At 53.6% G+C, this 21728-nt stretch overlaps 2 protein-coding genes across 3 annotated transcripts in view; one reads left to right on the forward strand and one right to left on the reverse strand.

Annotated features, from left to right (window-relative positions):
* The window catches only part of CDH23 (cadherin related 23), a 195620-nt gene that overhangs the window by 13242 nt on the left and 160650 nt on the right, over positions 1-21728 (reverse strand). Inside the window, 6 exon segments of the mRNA XM_062001684.1 lie at positions 556-736; positions 3310-3429; positions 3512-3733; positions 19373-19600; positions 20821-20949; positions 21078-21206. Coding sequence (XP_061857668.1) covers positions 556-736; positions 3310-3429; positions 3512-3733; positions 19373-19600; positions 20821-20949; positions 21078-21206 — 1009 coding nt within the window.
* On the forward strand, positions 5556-15464 carry VSIR (V-set immunoregulatory receptor). 2 transcript variants are annotated; one of them, XM_062001800.1, is made up of 7 exons: positions 5556-5675; positions 10090-10545; positions 11259-11306; positions 12622-12729; positions 13833-13860; positions 14295-14482; positions 14746-15464. In XM_062001800.1, exons 1-7 carry the CDS (start codon positions 5621-5623, stop codon positions 14781-14783), a joined length of 921 nt encoding a protein of 306 aa, XP_061857784.1. In that variant the 5' UTR covers positions 5556-5620; the 3' UTR covers positions 14784-15464. The 2 variants fall into 2 exon arrangements, with proteins under 2 accessions (XP_061857784.1, XP_061857785.1); XM_062001801.1 differs by having other exon boundaries at positions 14298-14482.

A 21728-nucleotide genomic window follows, 5' to 3' on the forward strand; every position in this document is an offset into this window, starting at 1 on the left:
TGTTCTGTAAAAGCTTTGCAGTGGGGCCAGCTGGGAGACAGGATGGGGCTCTGCCTTCCAGGTACTCTGGGTTAAAGTCACCACTCATTTGCAGAGGGACTTGTGTCTCCATGGTTAGGGATGCCCATGGCTCCTCTGCCATCTGCTATGGGGTGCTGATGGGGTTGGAGCCACAGCTTTGCCACGGGTTGCAGAACAACTCGGTCTCCAAACACCCCGCCAACCCCATGGGGGTGAGGGGATGGGGCTGTGTGCTTGCACTTCTCTTTTTCTGCAGTTCGGGCTTTCTTTGTCCTTTTCATTTTTTTTTAATCTTTATTGTTTATTACATTTCCCCCCTCCCTTGCACAACCCCTGGCCACCTCCTGTCCAGCCACTAAGAGGTTAAGTTTCCTGTTGCTCAAAACAGGATTTCCTGGTGTCGAAAGGCTGAATTCACAGAAGCCCTGGCAGGGAGGACAGCTTTTCTGAAACACTTCCCCCCACACTCCTGCAAGCTGGATTCCTCTGTGGGACAGCCAGAAATGGAGGTGATGCCCCCAGGTCCCCGCTCACCCAAGGGGTCTCCGGCGATGATGCTGTACTCCACTTGCCCGTTGGGTCCTGAGTCGCCATCGTGGGCCAGGAAGGTCCAGACACGGGGGCCGGGCTGCCCTTCCGTGATGTCAAAGGGACCCTCGTAGGGCCGCGGGAAGGTGGGACAGTTGTCGTTGATGTCATTGAGGTTCACCAGCACCTGAGGTCAGGGTGAAATGGTGGACAGCAGTGAGAGGAGAGGGATGGAGGGAGAGACTGGCCTGCTGGCCATGAGTATGAGAATATAGAATCATTTTGGTTGGAAAAGACCTTTAGATCATCGAGTCCAACCACTCACCTCACACTGCCAAGCCCATCACTGAACCATGTCTCTCAGCACATCATCTCTGTGTCTTTTCAATATCTCCAGGGATGGAGACTCCACCACCTCCCTGGGTAGCCTGTGTCAGCATCTAACAATGCTCTGGATGAAAAATTTCTTCCTAATGTCTAATGTAAACCTCGCCTGGTGCAACTAGAGGCCGTTTCCTCTTGTGCTGTCATTCATTACTGAAGAGAAGAGATCGATCCCTACCTCACTACAACCTCCTTTCAGGTAGCTGTAGAGTGTGGTTGTCTCCTCTCAGCCTCCTCTTCTCCAGACTAAAGACCTCCAGCTCCCTCAGCCTCTCAACGTCAGACTTGTTCTCCAGACCCTCCTGCAGCTTCATTGCCCATCTCTGGACACTCTCTAGCACCTCAGTGTCTTTCTTGTAGTGAGGGATCCAAAACTGAACAAAGTATTTGAAGTGTGGCCTCACCAGTGCCCAGCACAGGGGGACAATAGACAACAGGGGGAAGACACAGATGGGTGACATTGCCAAACACCTCCCATACTTTTAGCTTTGCTTGGGTTCACCAAACATCCAGTCAGAGACACAAACTCAGTTATTCCTGATCATGCCCATCACACAGCAACACTGAAAATCCAGTCACATACAGGTGGGGCCCTTCTCAAGCCCACACACCATGATGGAGAAGTAAGCACAAAAGCCAAATGTTCTGGGCACTTGCATCCTGAAACTCAAGCTGGATTTGACCACTAGAGCCATGAGTTTGGAGAAACCCAATCTCTGCAGCGAGCTGCACACTTGCTCACTCTTTTTCCTCCACCAAGAGCTTTACTCCTAGTGCTGAGTAAACTTTAAAAAATGTGCAGCTTGCATCCTTACTCCAACACAAAACACCAACAACACCGCTGGCACACGTTCCCTCTCAGTATCCCTTCCCAGGACATGCTTAGCTGGCTAGAAATTAGTCCTACAAATCTCACAAGGGGAAAGCATCAACAATTTTAGGACAGAGTAGATCATGAGGCTGCCAGAGAAACCCTGCCTGAGGAGGAGACTCTCCAGTGGCTAATAAAATATTGAGCTTTAGTGATACAGGTGGTTAGAAGAAAGGTAGTGAAAATGAGGAGCTTTCTGACCTCCTGGGTTAAAAGACAGTAAAACCCATCAGATGGGCATTTGTTACTGGCTAAATCTAATCTTTTCAGAAGAGTATTTGAGTGTGTTACCTAGCAGTGGAAAAAACAAATGCTGGACAGATTTCCCATCACTTGGGATCTTAAATAATCACTAAACCTCCTCCTAAAAACGATGTATTCAGGCAGTGCTGGCACAAACTCTCTGGGCTGTGTGGGGAGGGTGTTTCCTATCCCTTCTAGCTTCAGTACTTGCTGCTGAAGGGGTTTCCAAGCTCAGGATTGGGCCAAGTGCAGGGACAGCTCTGCCTTCACCTGCAGCACACTGGCAGCTGCCACATTCCTCGCAAGCACTTAAACCCCAGGTGTCAAGGTTTCTGCTGCAGTTTTCCTGGGCCAGGAATGCATCTCCAGCAGTATGAGATGCACATATCTGAGGGCTTCCCATCTGCCTAAGTGTGGAGTGCAGCACTGCCAGGCTTGTGAGGACGGATTTTACTCACGGACATCTCCCACACAGGTATTTCCCCTTCAGTTTTTCCCTTTGCACACAAGAACTTATCTCATTTTGGGGAGCTACAAAGTGTTTGGCTCAATATCTGGGTGAGGCATAATGGTCCACGATAGGGAGCCACAGGAGAAGATCTAACCGATCACCTGCAGACTCCAAATTCAGTCTGGTCATGGACAACACCTAGCAGTACAACCTGTCAAATTTTGGTCTTGGTCACAAAAACAATCAGTGTATTCCTGCAAAACCTTTGCTTTGGAGCTGCTAGCCTGCCCTCCCCGTGGTTTGAGCAGTGTGCTAAGTTCAGGCCACTTTGGTCCAAGCAAATTAGAAAAGCTATAGAGAAAAGCAGAAAAAAAAATCACTGGAGGCTTTACATAACCTCCATACAAGGAGTGAAAAGGAATTTAAAAAGCAGATAAATAATCTAAGAAGACAAAGATGAGCAAAAACTAATGCAACAGCAACATTTGCCTATCTACTGTCCCTTCAAGCAAGAATGACCAAGGGGACATCTAAGGAAACATCAGGCAACTTCAAAGCAGGTCTGGGAATTTCTTCTGTGACTTTGCAGGACCAAAACATTGGGCTAATGAACCCACGAGCATCCCTTGCCCACCTCCCTGATTTGCAACCCCCAAGAGGGAGTGGGGCAACAGCAACTGGGCAGACTGGCTGCAGCTGGGAAAAGTGACCAGTAGCTCCTAGGAAGGAGATGTGAAACTGGTCGTGCAAGGAGGAACAGCTTGACCCCGAAAACGCCACGGGTGTCACAAGGCTGCCAGCAGCTCCCTACCGTGGCAGTCGATGTCAGGCGGCGTGAGACAGTGGGGCACTGGTCAGTGGCGGTGACAATCAAGGTGTAGCGCCCATGGCTGATCTCATAGTCCAGCTCTTTCACCGTGCTGATCTGCCCCTGCGAGGCAAAGGGAGAGTGGCCAGGAGTGAAGGGAGAGGGACGGGGACATGGCCAGGCCAGGGCTGGCACCCTCACTGACCGTGACACTGTCGATGTGGAAGGTACCCAAAATGTTGCCTTCGGTGATGGCATAGGCCACTGTGCCGTTGGGCCCCTCGTCCTGGTCCAGGGCCTGCACGGTGACCAGCGTGGCGTTGAGCGTGTCGGGACCTTCGTCAAGGGTCACCTCATACAGCTGCTGCCGGAAAGCAGGAGCGTTGTCGTTCTCATCCAGGACTGTGACGCGCACTGTGGTGGTGGCCTGCGGGACACGGGGACACTGTGTTAAGCACCTGTAGAGGGATTGGCTCTGCAAGCCCTGGAACTGGCTGGGCAAGCCTGGACCTGTCAAGGTCAATGAGTTGACCCTGTCAAGAGGCACAAATGAGATACAAGGTTCAAAAAGAAATGAGCCGTGGCTGCGGATGCATTTCTGCTAACAACTGGGTACAGAGATAAAGATACAGAGATTAATCACACCCTTGCTCCCAAGAACAGAATATCTCTGTGGGATTCCTCTTGTTTTCATTCTGGTTTTACCATTGCTGCTAGTATTGGGCGGCAGCCCATGGCAGAGGCACAGAGATGGAACCCCACTGTTCATTGTTGCCTTTGGGGGAGGCACGGGTGAGTCCTTACCTTTATATTGGGGATACCTTGGTTGTTATTACCAAGAGTGGCAGCATGGTAGAATGGAAAATACCTGGAGGTGATACCTCCATGGCTCAGGGGAGGAACAAAAATGAGCATCTTGGGCAGAAAGACTGAACTCCTATGGGTTCCATCATCTGCCTGCTGACCACCATTTCACCTCTGCTCAGGCTCAGCCTGTCCTGACCCTCTTCCAGCCATACCTAGCCTTGGCCAGGCACTTGGATGTCCTTACTGAAGGCTGTCTTCTGCATGTGCCAGCATGCCTGGGAACGGCAAAGTGACAGGAGAGTGCCACTGCCTAAGGCCATTTTCTTGGAGCCTCTGGAATTTGTGCCTACACCTTCCCCCAGCAACAGATTTCTTCCAGGCCAGACAGGAGTTACATTTTTGACAAAAGCAGCACAGAGGTATTTGCTGTAAAAACAACAAAGTCACACTGCAATTTGCTACTTTTCTGTTTCACTATGTGCTCCAGATTCAGAGGAGGCTGGCAACACAGTTTCCTGCGGCTTGCAAACCTCCCCGTATCTCCAGGTGCTGCTTTCCAGGGAACACCATGAACTCAGGTGGCCCTCAGCTGCAGCCCGAGATTTTGCTGGTACCGTTTGAAGCTGCAGGAGGAGTTACAGGAGTCAGCCCACAGTGCTGCTTTGCTATTTGAAGGCAGAGTAAAAGCCCCACCCTGTGTTAACAGGCTGAGGGAGGGGGATGCTTTGGTCCCCTTTTTTTGGGGAGGAAAGGTCTGTTCCCTTTCCTGAGTTGGCATTGGTCTGAGTTATCCTTCGCTGTACATGCCTCATGTTCATCCCAGGAGCGTTTCTGCCCACTTAATCCTCACAAACACAGGAAAACCAATAATTACAACCAAAGTGCACTCTAATAGAATCATATTGGCTGGAAAATACCTTTCAGATCATCAAGTCTGTCCACTCAACCTCACACTGCCAAGCCCACGAGTAAGCCTTGTCCTTCAGCACCATCTATGCAAATATCTCCAATGATGCTGACACCACCACCTCCCCGGGCCACCCGTTCCAGTGCTTAACAACCCTCTAGGTGAAAAAGTTCTTCCTAAATCTAATCAAGCAAGCTGGAGGTTGGCCCAAAGGGATCAGCTCCAGCTGGGGAAGGGATGGGAGCCAGCACCAGTATGTCCCACTGCGCGGCAAGGGCAGGCAGCCTTCCTCCTCTGCTACCTCCCGTGCACCCCGAAAACGCACGCAGGGGAAAATCCCACCTGCCGCCAGAGCGGCGAGGCCTGGGGTGCCAGGCGGGATGGGGGCCGGGATGCAGGGCCGGGGCGCCGCCGCTGCCCGCCGCCCGCAGCTCCCGCCTGCGGGGGGTGCTCGCAGCTCTCTCTCCAGCGCCGTGCCTCGCCGCGCAATGACATTTCCTGTGTGTGCGAGGCCGGCGGCGGCCGCGGGGCTGCTCGCAGGAGGGCACGGCGCCGCACAGCCCGGCGCTGCCCCGCACGGCCCGGCGCTGCCCCGCCGCCATGGCCCCCCGGCCCGGGCTGCTGCTGGCCGCGCTCTGCCTCCTCGCTTCTCACGGTAAGCTCCAGCTCGCTTTCCTCTCCTCCCCGCCTGGAGAAACTCGCACCCCGTTCGCCCAGCCCGGGCTGTGCCCCGCCGCATGAAAGTTGGCGCGTTTGGGGGGTTATTTACTTCCTCACTCTGGTATTTCGGGGAGCGGGGGATCAAGGCAGCGTTTCATGCGATGCTCGTTGTGTCAGGGGGAGCTGCTGTTTCAAAACTCTGGTCTCGGGGGTTTTTCCCTTCTTCCTTTGCTTTGATCTAACTTGTGGGGGAGGAAAACAGCCACCTTCTGTCCCTGCCAGCACCCCGGGCGGGGATTGCGAGCTGGAAAAGCCAGCCCGCTGCCGCACGGCACTGTGCCCCGGCGCTGCAGAGCTCTCTGGCTGCACCTTGAGGAGTGGAAACTTTCATCAGCCCCGGGGGAGCGCAGAGAGCCGGTCTGTGCGAGCAGGGCCGGGATGCCGGCTCTGAGGCTGCTCTGCTTTGCTGTAATTGCTGCGATGTGCCGCGCAGCTTCTCCGGGTGGGCAGCCGGGCCGGCCAGGACATCCCCCAGGCGAGGGGGATGCTCTGAAGGGGGGATGCTCTAGGAGGGTGGCTGCTTCATGTCTGACTCCACACCGGCCCTGTCAGGCAGCGTTTCCATACCAGGGCTCTGGGAACAGGCAGTAAAACAAGGGTGATAGCAATTAAAACCATAGTTAATCTGTGGAAGAAGGGCCAGAGAACAAAACTGGGAAGGACCACCTGTCCTGAACAGGTGAAGGATGAGCATCCCATTGGACTTGGTTTCTCCCTCTGTCCCAAGATGACAAAATGACTGCCTCCAGGATTTCTGCTGGCAGACCCCCGGGAGGAAATGATGCCCCCTTGCAATGAGGCAGGGGGTCCCTTCTCCTCTCTTCTCTGGGACATAAGGCTGGTGTGGATTGAAGCATGCTTTGCTCCTCATCTGACACTCTCAACATTGGGAAGCAATTCCCAGCATCTCAGCTTGGGGTGCTGAGGCTGAGCACCACGCCTTCTGCAATGCCACAAGCTTGGGTGCCGATGTTCCACGTGAGCCTGGTGCCAGAGGAACTGAATTTCATGCAACCGTGTGCCTGCCAAACTTTCTGAACCCCCAGCTAATTTTAGCAGGGCTGGATGGAGAAGTAGAACCCTTGGAGGCTTCCAGCTCCTATGCAGTTTGGGGCTGCTGGCAGATGAGGTGGATGGGGAAGCAGCTTCTCTCCACCCAAGAGATGACAGCTGAGCTGGGCAAGATCAAGTGCAAATTCGATGTTGTGACCCTGTCCCTGAGCTAGGGCTGTGCTAGAAGCGAAGCAAGACAGGACCATCTGGTGAGTGCAGAGCTCCAGGCTGCTCTGCCTGGATGGATAGGTACCCAGAGAGTGGTCCCACTGCTGAAAAGCCATTAGGCTCCTCGGGGTGCAGGAGATGAGGGCTGTCAACACAGGAATTTCTTGCATTTTAAGTAAGTTTTTTACTTCATGCTGTAAGCAGTTGTGCCAAGGTATGGATACCCCTGCACATTTCACCTGGCTGATAACTTTGAAGCATAATGACAGCACAGTGAGTGGAGATGAGGCTTGTAGCACTTTCATGTGAGCCCCTCCAAAGGCTGCAGCCCTCCCACCCAGATTCCCCTGGAGAGGAAAGAGGTAGCATGATGTGGAAGTCACTTCTCTAAGTCACAGGAGTGTAAATCAAACTCCTGCTTGCCTGACTGGGGTCCAAAGTTAGGAGAAGCAGCCAGGAGAAGTTTTTGGTCTGTAGCCCAGCATTTAGCATGAAATCCTGCTTTACTTAAGCTGATGGTCAGCAAAGCAACACAGGCTCCTCAGCATTAGCACTTTTTTGCATTTTGTTTTCTCAGAAAGGAGGGCTCCCAGGTTTCAAGCTAGGCAGTGGTGCAAGCACTGGGGATGTACCAGAGCTGTACCAGGCTCCAGGTCAGGGACAAAGATCTCGAGGTGCCAAGGAAAAGAGGGGCACTTTTGGCACCAGAGACTGCCAGAGACCTCCTCTGTCTTTACCAGATGGTGACAAGATGACAGCTCTCAGCTCACACCCTGATGGGTCCAGGGTCTGTCTGCCAGAGCTGTGTGGAGATGGGCATCTGGCTTATTTTGACATTTGCCAGTGGCACCAACTTCAAAGGGAATGGTCTGACTGGGATGGAGCCAAACCTGGGGTCTGGGCATGGAAGAAGCCCACAGTGCCCAGAGGAGATTAAGATCCATGAGCTTTGTGTAAAGACACCAACAGGAGACACTTCCTCCGGGCACCATCTGGCATCTTGCATGGCTTTAAAGCCTTATTATATCTTGGGAAGAGAGCAACAACCTTCCTGGCTCTGCTGTGGGGCATGCTGTGCCTTGCCAGCTCTCCTCCCCAGCTGTTTTCTCCTCTGCTTGATGGCTTTCAGAAGCCTCCCCCTGCTCAGGAGAAAGAAGGGAAGTTGCTAATGCTGAAAGCTTCGCACACGTGGTAATCTCTGCCCCTCCCCGTGGCTGAGTGCGGCTGCCGAAAGCGTGGGCTGTGTTGACTTTCCATCCAGACGGTTCCCATCAAGCCCCGGAGGTGGAGGCTGGATGGTTTTAGTAAGGCAAAACTTTTCAAGTTGCGTGGGGATGAGCGCGACGGCCCCGTTGTATTTGAGGGGCCCGTGTGTGGACAAACAAAAGCTCCCACAGATAGTTTTGCAGGGTATTGGAAGTGTGGCTTCCTCCAATAGAGCCCCGGCTTCCCTTCCCCTGCCTCCCACGGGACCCCCCGTGTGAATGGGACACTTCCCGTTGTGGCAGGTATCAAGAAACACATCTGAGGTGCCTTTTGTGCTTGGCATGCTGGCGAGGAGGTGAGGGACCCCCTCCTCTGTGTACCAAAACCCAGTTAGCCCAGCCAAGCGTCCCAGCCCCAGCAGCATCTGAGGATGAGGAGCAGCTGGGGCTTCAAAACAAGCCCAAATGAGGCAACTTTGGACTCAGGCCACGTAAACCTGTGCCCTATAGCAGCCCTGAGGATGTGCTGCTGTAGAGTGGTGAGGGGGAATCTGATGGGGCAAACAGGTCCCTGCATACAACCCTCAAGCAGGCTTTGGGGACTTCATGGCTGTTCTTACACCCTCATCCTCACACTCTGCAATAACTAGGTGGGGTGGAAGACCCAGGGGACATTTTTGGTTTTGCTCTTGGGCAGGGCCCCGTGGTGGGGTGGTGAAGTGATGACCCTGCCTGGAGGAGGATGCTCTGGAGCCTGTCTCTGGGCTGGATGGCTGGTGGGCAGGTGCAGCCCTCCTCACATCCCACTTCACATAGCAAGTGAAAAACCTCAAAGCGAAAAGCTGCGGGTGCTAATGACACAACAGGATGTTACCAAAATAAGAGAACACCTTGTCCTCAGGCCATCTTCTCTGTTGCAAACCAGCCCCAGGAACCACTTTTTCTCAACAATTTAAAGAAAACGAACTCCATAAACTGCCTTTTCTTCAGGTTTTGAAGGGGATGTTTGCACTTCTGCAAACAACATGCAGCAGCGCGCCCACAGCACCAAGGGCCTGCCTGTCTTTGCTCTTTTCTCCCCTCACACACAGCTTCCTTGAACCACCAGTGCCCTCAGCCGCCGTGCTGGGCCGGGAGCAGCAGCGCTGTGGTTCTCCCCTCTCTCCCTGCCCAGCCTCTCACCCACATTCTGCAGCGCTCAGGGATTTCTCTCGGACAATTGTTTCCGTTTCCAAGCAGCTCCTCACAGCCGGCACGGCCCAGCTGCCCTTTCTCCTCCCCGGGGGCTGACAAGCAGGCAGGGTGGGACCCGCTCCCCGCCTGCTCTCCAGAGGCATGGGCTCCTCCTAGCTATTTATCTTTTTAATTTTTCTCCTCTTTATTTTTTTGGCAGCTGGCTCAGCAGCACTTGCATTTCCTCATTCATGAGCTGTACCTCACTGCCCTGCTTCTCTCTCTTCTCATTCTCTGCATGCTGTGCACAGGGCTGGTGCCCTGTAGCAGTCTCCCGCTTACCAGCCCTACACCTCTGCCCCCAGCAAACTTCTGCCACCTGCTGCTATTAAAAACTGATGCTCAACTATATTTAAAGCATTTCTCCCCTCCAGGCCTTATTTCTAGGGTGAAGTTGTGCTTGCTGGGATGTTGCTACAGAGCAAACTCATGCCATGCTTCCCATCTCCCTTTTCTTGGGGTACGGGGAATTGGTGAGTTTTTCTTGCCCTAAAGGCATGGGTGAAGGCTTTTTCCTCTCTGCCTGCAGGCTGGTGTTAATGCCCTGTGCAACCCCTAGCCGTCCCTCAGTCAACATTAGTGGTGGGGCTCACAGTGCTTGTTTGGGGAGGGATCCTCTGCTTGGTACAAAGCCAGGGTCAGCCCAGGGCTGTGGGGTCTGATCCAGCTGCCATGTCTTCTCCTTGGCAGGAGGACCAACGGCTTTCCTGATCACCACCCCCTACTCGCTCTGCATCTGCCCTGAGGGCCAGAACGTCACCCTGACCTGCCGGGTCAGCGGGCCCCTCGCCGACCGCCATGACCTGCTCTACAAAACCTGGTACTTCAGCAGCAACGGTGACCAGAGCTGCTCTGAGAAGAAACACGTCCGCAACGTCACCGAGAAGGAGCTGCACCACGACCTGGGCAGGCACCATGAGCTGCCGGGCAATGGCACCCAAAAATCTGCCCTCGGGGGGCAAGCCGGTCATCATGGCGTGGAGTTTGTCCCCGACCACCACGGTGCCTTTCACATCGTAGTGATGAACCTGACACTGCAGGACAGCGGGAATTACTGCTGCTACGCCGTGGAGGCCCGGAGGGAGCACAGCAAGCCCCGCACCCTGCAAGTCGCTCACGGCTTTGTGGAGCTGCAGATCCAGCAAGGTGAGGGGGAAAAGGGGAGCCGGTGCCCTGCACCCACACCGGGCTGTGCTGGCGTGAGGAAAGGGCTGATGGGGGATGCCGGGCTGCTGGGGAGGCAGGGCATGCTGCTGCTGGAAGCCTGGAGCATGTTGCAAGAGTCAAAGAGCAGTAGATGTTGAAGAAGGTTTGAATTTGGGCCAGAGAGCGTTGGAACATCAAAAAAAACCCAACTAAAGCAAGAGGCTGGAATGCAATAAAGTCCATGCTACATAGTTTCACTGATCTTCTTCAACCTCTTTCTGGAAGAGAGGAAAATAAACCTCAACATGAAAGCGGCTGGCTGGTGATCCAAGCCTGAGTGGGGGCTGCAGGCATTGCTCAGGAGGCAGGGCTTGTAGATAACCCTGGGGCAGCAGCCCAGCAGGGAGAGCCACCCAGGGAGGCACAAGATGGAGGGGGAGGCATCTCCTGCCCTTGATTTGCTGCGTTAGGGTAGATTATTTCTCTAAAAATAAAGCCTTCACGGCCAAGGACGGGCCCTGCCACCAAGAGAGAAATGGGGTCTCAGCAGGAATGGCAGTGTAAGCTTCTCAGGATTAAACTCCTGCTTTGGTGATGGCCTGGGATGATTTTCTCAATACTGGTGAGCAAAGGCAAGCACAGCTAGCAGGTGTAGGAGCTCTGTGGTACCTGAGAGAATCCCCTGAGATCTAACACCCTTTTCTCCTCCACAGGCCAAGGGGGGCTTCAAAACTGCACGTTCCATACTGCTGCCAGCAAAGGTAAAGGGGAAAAAACCCTCTCTCCAGTGTGCTGCTCACCATCTTGGCCCATGTATTTCCCTAGGAATGGCTGCTTGCTATAAACACATCATGACTGGGTATTGGGAGGGGGATTTCAGAGGCTGTTGCCATGGGGTGCATCCAACAGGCATTGTCCTCAGGCTCAGGAAAGCCTCCTTTGGCCCATCACCTGGCCATGACTCTCCTGAGGCCCATGGAGACCACTCACTCCGTGGTTATTAAGCACCTCAGCATTCCCAAAACGTGACTGGAGGTTTAGTGGCCACTGCCCCGAGCATATGGGAAGGGACAGAAAGGTGAAGAGTCACAGGGACTCTTGCAACACCCCAGTGCCACCCTGAGCCCGTGCCACCTCGCCCCAAGCAGAGATGCTCTACCAGGGGAAACCCAAATCTTGCTTGAGTGCTCTGACAATGGGAGGCTCCCCCAGAGCTGTGTCTAGACGCTGGAGGTGCCCACACTTCACTATGCAGGTGGTTTCTTGGTGGGTTGCTCTGTCTACCTCTGTTTGCTGGCTGCTGAAGGGCTAGATTTTGCTAAACTTGGTTTGCAGCATGGTTGAGGCCAGCCTAGCCATGGAAAGATACCTGCTGTGCCCCACAAGTAATGCTTTCTGTCTCAAACCCTCAGTCTCAAGTGCTGGGACACCTTGTCCTGCCAGGCTAAAATGAAAAAGAGGGAAAAAAATCCCCTCCCAAAACACATGGCCCCAGAGCAAGAAGCTGCTTCCCCAGATGGCTGCGCAGGAGTGCAGGGCTTGAGCTGAACCTGCCCTAGATTTAGGCAGCCCTTCACCCCACTACAAGCCATCCCACATGGGCCTTAATGGCTGCAGATGTGTCTGCAGGCTGCCAGCCTTTCTGGGGAGCTTCCATGGGTAGAGTTCTCTAGGAGCACATTGGTTAGCAGAGGCCTTGGGTACGGAGCCCTTTGATGCCTGAGTGCTCTGAGGCAGCCTGGGTTAGAGCCAGCACTCTTTGAAATCCCTGGGAGTCTTTCTGCTGACTTCAAAGTGCCCCTGCTAGTGCCCTCATATCTAGAAGACCAAAGAAAGACCTTGGGATGTCCTCCAGCAATGAAGGACTTTGGCTGAGATCCTAAACCTGTGTCTCAGAGCTTATCTCCACAACTGGCAATGCATCCCAGCGTGAATCCCGTTAGGAGAGGACAACAGCTGCATTGCACCAGGCATGGGGCAACGCTGGGGTTGTCCTGTGCTTCTGCAAGGAGGCCAGGGAGAGGCAGGATAAGCCCTCCCTGCTCCCTCCTCCAGCTCTGCCTTCTTCTGTTGCAGATATCACAGCCGCTGCACTGGCAACAGGCGCCTGCATTGTGGGCATTCTCTGCTTGCCCCTCATCTTGCTCCTGATTTACAAGCAGAGACAAGCTGTCAGCAACAGACGTACGTACCCTCCCCTTGCCAGCCCTGACATGGACACCCATCTCCCAGGCTGCTCCAGCCTGGCCTTGATTGGATGGGATGGGATGGGATGTGTCCCACTGGGGTCAGCTGGTTGGGCTGCCATGGGCACTATGTAAGGTGGCCCAAAGATAGGTCCCTGCCATCTGCCTCTTGCAAAGCTGTCTTGGGAAGGGCTGGGCATGCCTGTAGGCTGCTGGTGAGGAGTGTGGGCTAGGAGGGGGACCCACAATGCCTGCCAGGCACCTCAGAAGCGTGCTGGGGGCACTCAGTCTGCAAAGATGCTGTCAGGCCCCCTCCACACTGAGCCTTTCCTCCCCATCCACTGCCAGTACTGGCTCGTTTACCCATCCCTCCGTCCACCACACAGCTGAAATGAAATGTAACCTTTATCTTTTGCATGGCTGAAAAAGTATTATTTGTGTTTTCTTCCCCTCTCTTTAAAAAGGAGTCTATGGCAATAAGACTGCAGCAAGCTGGGCGTCCCTCCACTGCCCCAGCCCTAGAAAATCAAGCAGTGGTGAGGTGCAGCTGTCTGCCAGCTCCTGCCTGTGCTTGGCTCTTGGTGATTTCATTAACTGAGCACAAGGAGGCACCTTAACCGGCAGAGCCATTTCATCAGGCCTTGGGCAAGCCAGGGGCACTGCTCTCAGCTCAGCGAGCAGCTCCGTGGCTCTGACCAAACCCTTTGGAGAAGCAGTTTCAGCAGCATAGCTGTGGCTATGATACCAGCCAGGAGAACAGCAACTGTTTTCCACATCCATCCCCACCTAAAAAAGACTGGCCACATGCCTTCATGCATCCATTTGGCATGGATAGGGTGCAGCACCCAACTGTCCCATGCTGCAAAGCATCACCTGCATGCTATTTAACACCAAAGGGAAGGCAAAACCTGGGGGGGATTTGTCTTGGCCCAGGTTAGCTACAGGTTATTTTCACTGGGCGCTTTCCATCGGCACAGTCTGGACCAAAACTTTTGTGTCTTAGCTTGGGATGCTTGTCACACAGCCATCCAGCACACCTGAATATCATGGGCTTGCGGGATCTGCTGCCAGCACTCACACCCACCATTTTGTCTTTGGCAGGTGCCCACGAGCTTGTCAGGATGGAGAGGTGAGGAAACCCACGTGCTTCCAGCTTCCTCCAACCTCCTTGCACCCCCTCTGCCTGCATCCTGGACCCTGCAAGGGTCTTGTCCTCTCCTGCACTGCCCTTGAAGCTGGCATGTATCCTCAAACAGGCAGTGAAGGGGATGATGGTGGCATCTGCGCCTGGGGTCATGCCCCTTTCCAGGCAGCCACTGTTTCTCTTCTGTTCCACTGAGTGGGAAGTGTGTCCTTCCTTTTTGCCTGTGCCAAGGCCAAGTGTTTCCCCACAGCCCAGGAGAGCTCGAAACCATGGTGCTCTCAGCTGATGGCCCACCACCTGAACTTACTCCCTGCCCTCTTTGGTTGTTCCCAGCGCTTAGCCAAAACCCCAGGGATCAAAAAAACCTCCTGAAAGAAAAATGCCAATCCCCACCCCTCACATCTTCTCCTCTCCCACAGCAGCGCCCAGGGCATTGAAAACCCCGTCTTCGAGGCGGTCCCGTCGGCGAGTGCAGAGCAGCGACCGCGGCCCCAGCTCTCCTACATGGCCAGCCGGCAGCCCTCGGAGTCTGGCCGGTGCCTGCTCTCCGAGCCCAGCACCCCCCTGTCCCCCCCCGGCCCTGGGGACTGCTTCTTCCCAACGCTGGGTGAGTGCCCCACCACGCTGAACCCCCACGGGGACTGCTGCGGGAGGGGTGGGGAGAAAAAGGACAGCCTAGGGGAGGTGAATGGGAAAGGAGGGGGTTAAATATCAGCTGTAGATTTGGGACATCAAGTCCCAGGGCTCTGAAGATGGCAAGGACGGACCCAAAGCCTTTGTTTTGTTTGCAAAAGCAGAGTTTGGCCCCTTCCTGAAGCCTATCTCTGCAGCTGCAAGGTGGACTGATACCCCTGCTCTGCCCTTTTCCAGATCCTGTTCCCGACTCGCCAAGTTCCTTGACAGCCTAAAGACCCCGGAGGAAAGCACATCCCCCATCCACCCAGCTCAGAGCCCTGCAAGGGTGACGCGGCCATGGGCAGCAAAGTCTTAACAAATGGAGCTGAGTGCAGGAGCCCTGCCCTTGTGTCCTGTCCTGACTCTGTCCCGGGGCTGGAAGTGAACCTCTCTTGCATGGATTTTGGGTTTTAACTGCCTGTTTCTCTGGAGAAGAGCAAAGCTCTGTACTGCTCATGTTGTATGGACCAGCTGAAAACTGGGGATGCAGGGAAGGAAGGATGATCTGCACCTGCACACCTCCCCAAGGATTTATTTAACTTATTGCCAGGGGCTTCAGCTCTGCAACATCAACCTGTTTCTGCATCTTTGACTGAACATCCTCTCCGGGAGCGGATGGTAAAGTACTTTATCCACCGCGAGACAAAACAGGGTCACCAGCCAACCCTGCACTGCCTTTTTCTTTGCAAAACAGGAAGGGGAGAGGGTCCCAGTCACTGGCGGAGCCCTCCTTCCCCACCAGCCTTCTGAGATGGCCACGGACTTGAGAGGCTGCTGCCTTCTCAGCTGGACAAACATCGGGAGGAGCCTTATTTCTGCTGCAGTTTTGTCCTTGGCTTGAGGACAGGGGAATTTTTCTTTCTGTTTTTTTTCAATATCAGTGCTGATTAAAAGGAAAAAAAGGATGTTTATGATTTTGTTTGGTTGGTTGGTTGTGGTTTTTTTTAAATGTTTGTAAATTCAAAAGTTCATCCGGAGGGTGTTGGAGCATGTTCCTGTGACGTGCCCGAGAGCCCCCACCGAGAGGCAGAGGCACCGAGCAGGCAGCAGTGGTGGGAAGTGCTGGAGCTGGCCTCCCCCATCCTCCCAGGGCCAGCATGGCCAGAGCAGATGTCCCTGGGGCCACTGCCTTCAGCCACAAACCCTGCAGTCCCCTGAGGATGCGGGTGCCCTCACAGCATCCTCTGTCCAAACACAGCATCCCCGCATTGCTTATCCAGAAACCGTGACTCAGCCCCTGGCAAGGAGATAAAATCTTGTGGTAGCCACTGTTACTTAAAGGGTGTGCTTCTCGTTGGAGTGTAGTTGTTTGGTTTTTTTTTTTTTCCTCTTGCTTCTGTTTTTGTTGTAAAGTGGGGAAAAAACTGCCACTACACAAACATAAACATTAGTCATACCAAAGCAGTGTCAGACCTGAGCGACACCACACGCAGCAGCATGCCCAATTCTCACCCTGCATGGCTGGAGGAAGCAGCTTTCGCCCCTGCAGTGGGCCAGGGCCACCCTGACTTTCTGCAGGATTTCATTAATCTGGCATTGGCTTCAGCAAGATTAACTTCAAGGTGATCTGGTTGGAGGCAGAAGGATAAAGGAGAAGCCAGCCCCAAGGCCCCAGCATGGAGGTAACTTCCTGATCAGGTAACTGGTGCTTTCTTGGTACCCAGAGCTCAGCCCTTTTACCAGCTTTGCTGGGGGAGCTCACTCCGTGCCTCTGGCATTTCTCTCTTCCATCCCCAGCAGCTGCAGCCGGAAAGGCACGCATGAGATTTGTTTGCCCACGGGTCCTTACCACTTTGAAACCCTCTTTGAGTCCCTCCATTTGCTAACAAATGACAGAATAAAGGTTTGTCTCTGTTTTTTGGGATACCCCAAGCCATGGGCTGCAGGGCTATTGGCACCAGTGGAGAAAATGACATGGCACTGTAACTTTGGGCAGGGTGGTTATGGTGACGGAGCCCCAGCGAGATGTTCGTGCCCTCAAGGACCTTGCTGAGTCATGGAATCTTAGAATGGCTGGGGTTGGAAGGGAGCTCTAGAGATCACCCAGTCCAGCCCCCTGCTCAAGCAGGTTCCCCTCAATCAGGTCACACAGGAGCATGTCCGGGTGGGTTTGGAAACTTACAGAGAAGGAGACTCCACACTGTCCTGGGCAGCCTGTGCCAGGGCTCCCTCGCCTGAACAGGAAATAAGTTTTTCCTTGTGTTTAAGTGGAACTTTTTGTGTTCCAGCTTATGTCCATACCCCTTCTCCTGTCACTGAACACTACAGAAAAAAGCATTGCTCTGTCCTCTTGAAGTCCACCCTTTAGATACTTATAAGTGTTGAGGTCCCCATTAGGCTTCTCTAGGCTAAACAGCCCCAGGTCTCACAACCTTTCCTCATAAGAAAGATGTTCCAGTCCTTTCAGCATCTTTGTAGCCCTAAGAGCTGGTGTGTGCCTCCAGCTCCTGCCAGCACCTGGCTGGTGGCGGCACGCTGGGCTGGTGCCGCACTGCCAGCTGTTTCCCACGGCATCAGCACTCGGAGCTTGGCTCTTGAGAAGAGTGAGGAGCCGCTGCACTTCACCTCAACTCTCGCTTTGGAGAGGGCAGATGGGAACAGAAACTGCAGAAGCTGAAGCAGCCCAGGCTGGGGGCAGCTGTGAGACAGACACCTGGGCGAGGAGCTGCCTTGCCCAGGGGTCCAGGAGGAGCCCTGCCCTGGGGTAGGGGGTGCTGCAGTTCCCTTGGGCAGACCTCCTTCCTTCTGCTGCAGGAAGCCTCCCAAAGAGCAGGGGCAGCCCTTGGGGTGGTCCAACTGCAGGCCTGCACCACAGTCAGGCAGTGCCCGGTGACTCTTGCAATGTCCACACAAGAACAAGAAGACTTTCCAGTTCCAGCTCATCAGCCTGTGAAGGTTTGCTTCCTTGCAAAGCTTTTTGGGGTAAATGCTCTCATCATTAGCATTTTACCCTTTTGCCCCTGCATTTTCAGCTCCCAAGAGGATGGACAGTCTTCTGTGCAGCATTGCTGTCCTGGGTATCACAGATCACCACAGGACTTCCAAGTCCTCTCCCAGCTTTGTCTCCTTTGCCTCTCCTATGCTTGGAAGGCCAAATCTTGAAGCAGATGGAGGGATGTACAAACTGCAAACTACAATCCCATTTTGTGCATCGTTGCATCAGCCTAGACTTACTTGTGAAACCAAAGTTTCTAGTAGGTGATAAACTCCTGACATACATCATTTCATCACCCAGGCTTGAGGCCACTGAGTGACATGCAGGACAGCCTTTCACAAGACCTAAGTGTCCTCATGCTCTGAAAAGGGCTGAAACTCTTTGCTCAGTGATCGGGTCACTGGATGTTTTGTTTTGCTTCAGCACAGTGGGATCTTGATCCCTGCTGCTGGCATAACTTTTGCTGGTGATGTGGTGCAGAAACCCTGAGGCCAAGTGAGGCTACTGGGTCACCTCTTTGGCAGCATGAAGTGATAAGCTGTGTTACTTGCCCTCTGTGGCACCAGGAATGGAAGAGTGCATTGCCATGGCAATGGGGTTTGTCATCTCAGTGCATGGCACTCCTCACCAGGGTAACATTAGTGATGCTCCCAGGGTGCTGGAGTGATGGGGACAGGAGGAGCTGATGTCACTGGGTGCTGCAGTTACAAAATACTGCCTTTTCTCAGTTGAGGGGGAAGAGGTTTACCTAGATTCAAGCCACAGCAGCAGCAGCAGCAGCACCGCTTAAGAAAAAGATAGTGATGCACAAGCAGGAGTTGAGAGTGCAAAGCCTGAAGCGAGAGTTGCAAGGCAGAGTTTGAACTATTGGTTGCAACCTGTTTCCTCAAAATGTAGAGCAGGGCTCTGCAGTGAGAGCTCTGCTGGGAGATCAGAGAGATGGTGAGATAGAAGGTGGAGGTGGGGGAGAGGAAGGATGACAGGGTGTCACAGAAGGTGTCATGACTCTTTATCTCACAGTTTTGGCTTACTTTGTGCACACACGCTTTCGCTCACCTCCCTGAAGAGCCAAGGAGTGACTTGGAGCTGGTAAATGCCCCAAACGTTATTTGTTCTTTTGGCTCTCCCACACCAGAGTCCTCCTTAATGGTACAAATAACAAGAATTGCTATTCATGGTGTGGGAAAGATGTGAGGGAGAGAAGCCAGACTGCAGCAAACAGTTACCTCACCAGGCACTGCCCCATGCTGACAGCTAAAAAGCAAGGTGGCCACCTCCCCAGACCAAAGGATGACAGACAGGGTCTCATACCAGCCCTGAAACACATGCCCAGGACCCCTCTCATCAGGGGCATGTGTTTCAGGATGGCAGCCATGCAACTAAAGAGCTGCCCAAATCCCGCATGGTGGGGACTGCAGCAGCTGCTGCGGTAATTACCAGAGCTTGTTTGCAAACGCAGGAGCAGATGCACAGCAATCCATGGTGAGCCAACGCATGGCTGATCTGCTGCTCCAGCCACCCCCTGCCCTGAGACCTTTCAGATTCAGAGCACAAGGAGCCAGCGGGCAGGACAACCCCTGCAGCCACCAGCACGCTTGCCCCTTGGGACACTCCTGATATTTTTGGCATTTACAGATGGGAGATGGCAGCTCCCTGAATGACTGCAAGAGAGGGTCCCACAGGACCAGGCACTGGAGAAGGTTCTGAATCAAACCTATGCTTGGCAGTTTTTGCACCTTGAGTCATAACCCAAATGACTGAGACGCCAAAATGTCGCACCCTGAGCCTGTTCCCTCCTTCCACGCCTGACATCTCTCCGCTCAGCTCGCTCCTGTAGCGCTGCCCAGCATGACCCTCCCCCTAGAGAAGCCCAATTTGGTGGCTCACCGACAAGGAGGGGTTGCCCTCGTCCTCCACGGTGACCAGGAGGCTGTAGAAGCTCTGCCGCTCACGGTCGGGCGGGGAAGGCCGGGTGGCGATCTCGCCGGTGACACGGTCCATGCGGAACGTCAGGTCCTCGTTCCCACGGGTGATGTAGTAGGAGAGGACGCTGTTGAGGCCGATGTCCCGGTCGGTGGCACGTACCTGGGCCACTGCTGTGCCACCACCGACGTTCTGCAGGGTGAGCAGCAGAGATAAAGCAGGTGCACCTCACAACATATGCAATATCTAATTAATGACATCATTTTAACATACAGAGGGGTTTTTTTTCCAGGTGCCCGAGGCTCCAAACTTGCTGCCCTGACACGCAGCAGAAGGCTGCTCACCTTCACCAGCTCCTGGATGCTGTTTTTGCAGTGCTTATTGCAAATGATGTTTTATTAATAGATACATCTTGGTGCAAAAAAATTAACCAAGGCTACTCGTCCTGCCCCTGACAGCTCACTAATGGCTTAGCAATGGATGGCTCTGCCCTTTGCTCGAGTGCTCCCATCTTTTTTGGGTTAGAAACTCTGAAATTAAATGTGTTTTCTACATATTAGCTGTTAGAAAGAAATAAAATAGAACTGTGAAGTTGCTAAAGCCAGCTACCTCCGCATGCTGAAATTGCACCTCTTTTTCCTGTGTTACAACATCTCCCCTTTGTTGCAAGGGACCAGTTTGACTCCCTGACACAAGAAAGCTGTGTGTTAGGTCCTACCTAGGCTGCAACAGCCTGGGAGAGTGTTAAAACCGGTGTGTGTGCAAAGGTGAAGGCAGTGTAACGGACTCAGAGCCCAGCTAATCATTTTTGGATAGTTCCATTACGGGGGAAATCAAAACAGAAATTCTGTTCCTCAAGCAGCTCTGAACATGTATTAAATAGATACGAAAAATCCTAACAGGGCAATAACTTTAATGCAAAGCTATTAATCACAAGCAGTGCTTCCTCATGGCTAAGTGTCACAGGCTATTACTCATATTTCACTTTTCATCATCAAATTGAGAATCCCCTAGTTCAGGAATTAAGATGTCAAGAAATAAGTTGTCTTTTCTCACGCCTGATTGTGTTTTATTGCTTAATTACCTAGCTCTTGCCGAGCTGCTTCCTGAAAGCAATTCCTATTCTGCACTGTGCTGCCTCTTGTGTCACTTCAGTGGCATTTTCCATGTGGTCACTTCTCCTTCCTGCTGGTCCCTGTAAGTCTCAAAGGCTTAAGTTGCCTGCAGAGCTTTCTCCTAGCCCAAAGCTGGGCGGTCATCACAAGTAGGGCCTTGCAAGGGGCCAGCATCTCTTAAAAGACCCAAGATGAGGTTTGCAAAGTGTTACCAACCCTTAAATCAGGCCAATCAGGCCTTGTGGTCAGACCTCGCCTCGGTAGGAGGGAAGGAGAGGAGCCGGGCTGGGTGCTCACCTCGCTCACGCTCACGTTGTAGCCGAAGGGGCTGTCAATGACGGGGGGATTGTCGTTGACGTCGAGGATGTTGACGCGCAGCATGTGCTCCTTCCTGCGGGGCGGCACGCCGCCATCCGAGGCTTGGATCTGGCGTAGGGGGATGGAGGTTTGGTCTTAGAAAAGCGCTATTTTTAAGTTCATGGCCCCAGAAAAGCAGCCTCAATGCTCAAACCAGAAGAAACCCAAGGAGGTAAGCAGGGTGGTGTGGTGCTGACCCGTAAGGTGTAGTGGTCCAGCAGCTCCCGGTCCAGCGGCCGTGCCACAAACACCTCACCGTAGGTGTTGTTGGTGGTACGGATCTCAAAAGCCTGGCCAATGTTCCCTGACGTCAGCGAGAAGGTTACCTGGGGACACCATGGGGAAAGAAAAACAGGGCAGGCAATGCCGTGCCGTGAGGAGAAAGGAGAGGAAGGAGACCTTACAGTAATAAGCCCAGTAACACCTCAGGAAGTCTCTGAGCATTTTAAAAGGCCTAACGTGCTCAGGTCTGCAGGTGGGCTAGATTATTGCAGCCACCACAAAGCAAACACCCATGGGCCAAACTTTTCTCATCCACAGCCCTCCTACAGCTCTAGCAAGCTCTGCAGAGAGAGACCTGGGAGTGCTGGTTGATAATAAACTGAACAAAAGCCAGCAAGGCTTCATGGCCAAGAAGGCTAATGGCATCCTGGGAGGCATCAAGAAGAGTGTGGCCAGCAGGTCAAGGGAGGTTCTGCTCCCCCTCTACTCTGCCCTGGTGAGGCCTCATCTGGAGTCCTGTATCCAGTTCTGGGCTCACCAGCTCAAGAGGGACAGAGAACTGCTGGAGAGAGTCCAGTGCAGGGCCACCAAGATGATCAGGGGACTGGAGCATCTTCCTTATGCAG

This window comes from Colius striatus, chromosome 8 (genome assembly GCF_028858725.1).
Source record: "Colius striatus isolate bColStr4 chromosome 8, bColStr4.1.hap1, whole genome shotgun sequence".
Taxonomy (NCBI): domain Eukaryota; kingdom Metazoa; phylum Chordata; class Aves; order Coliiformes; family Coliidae; genus Colius; species Colius striatus.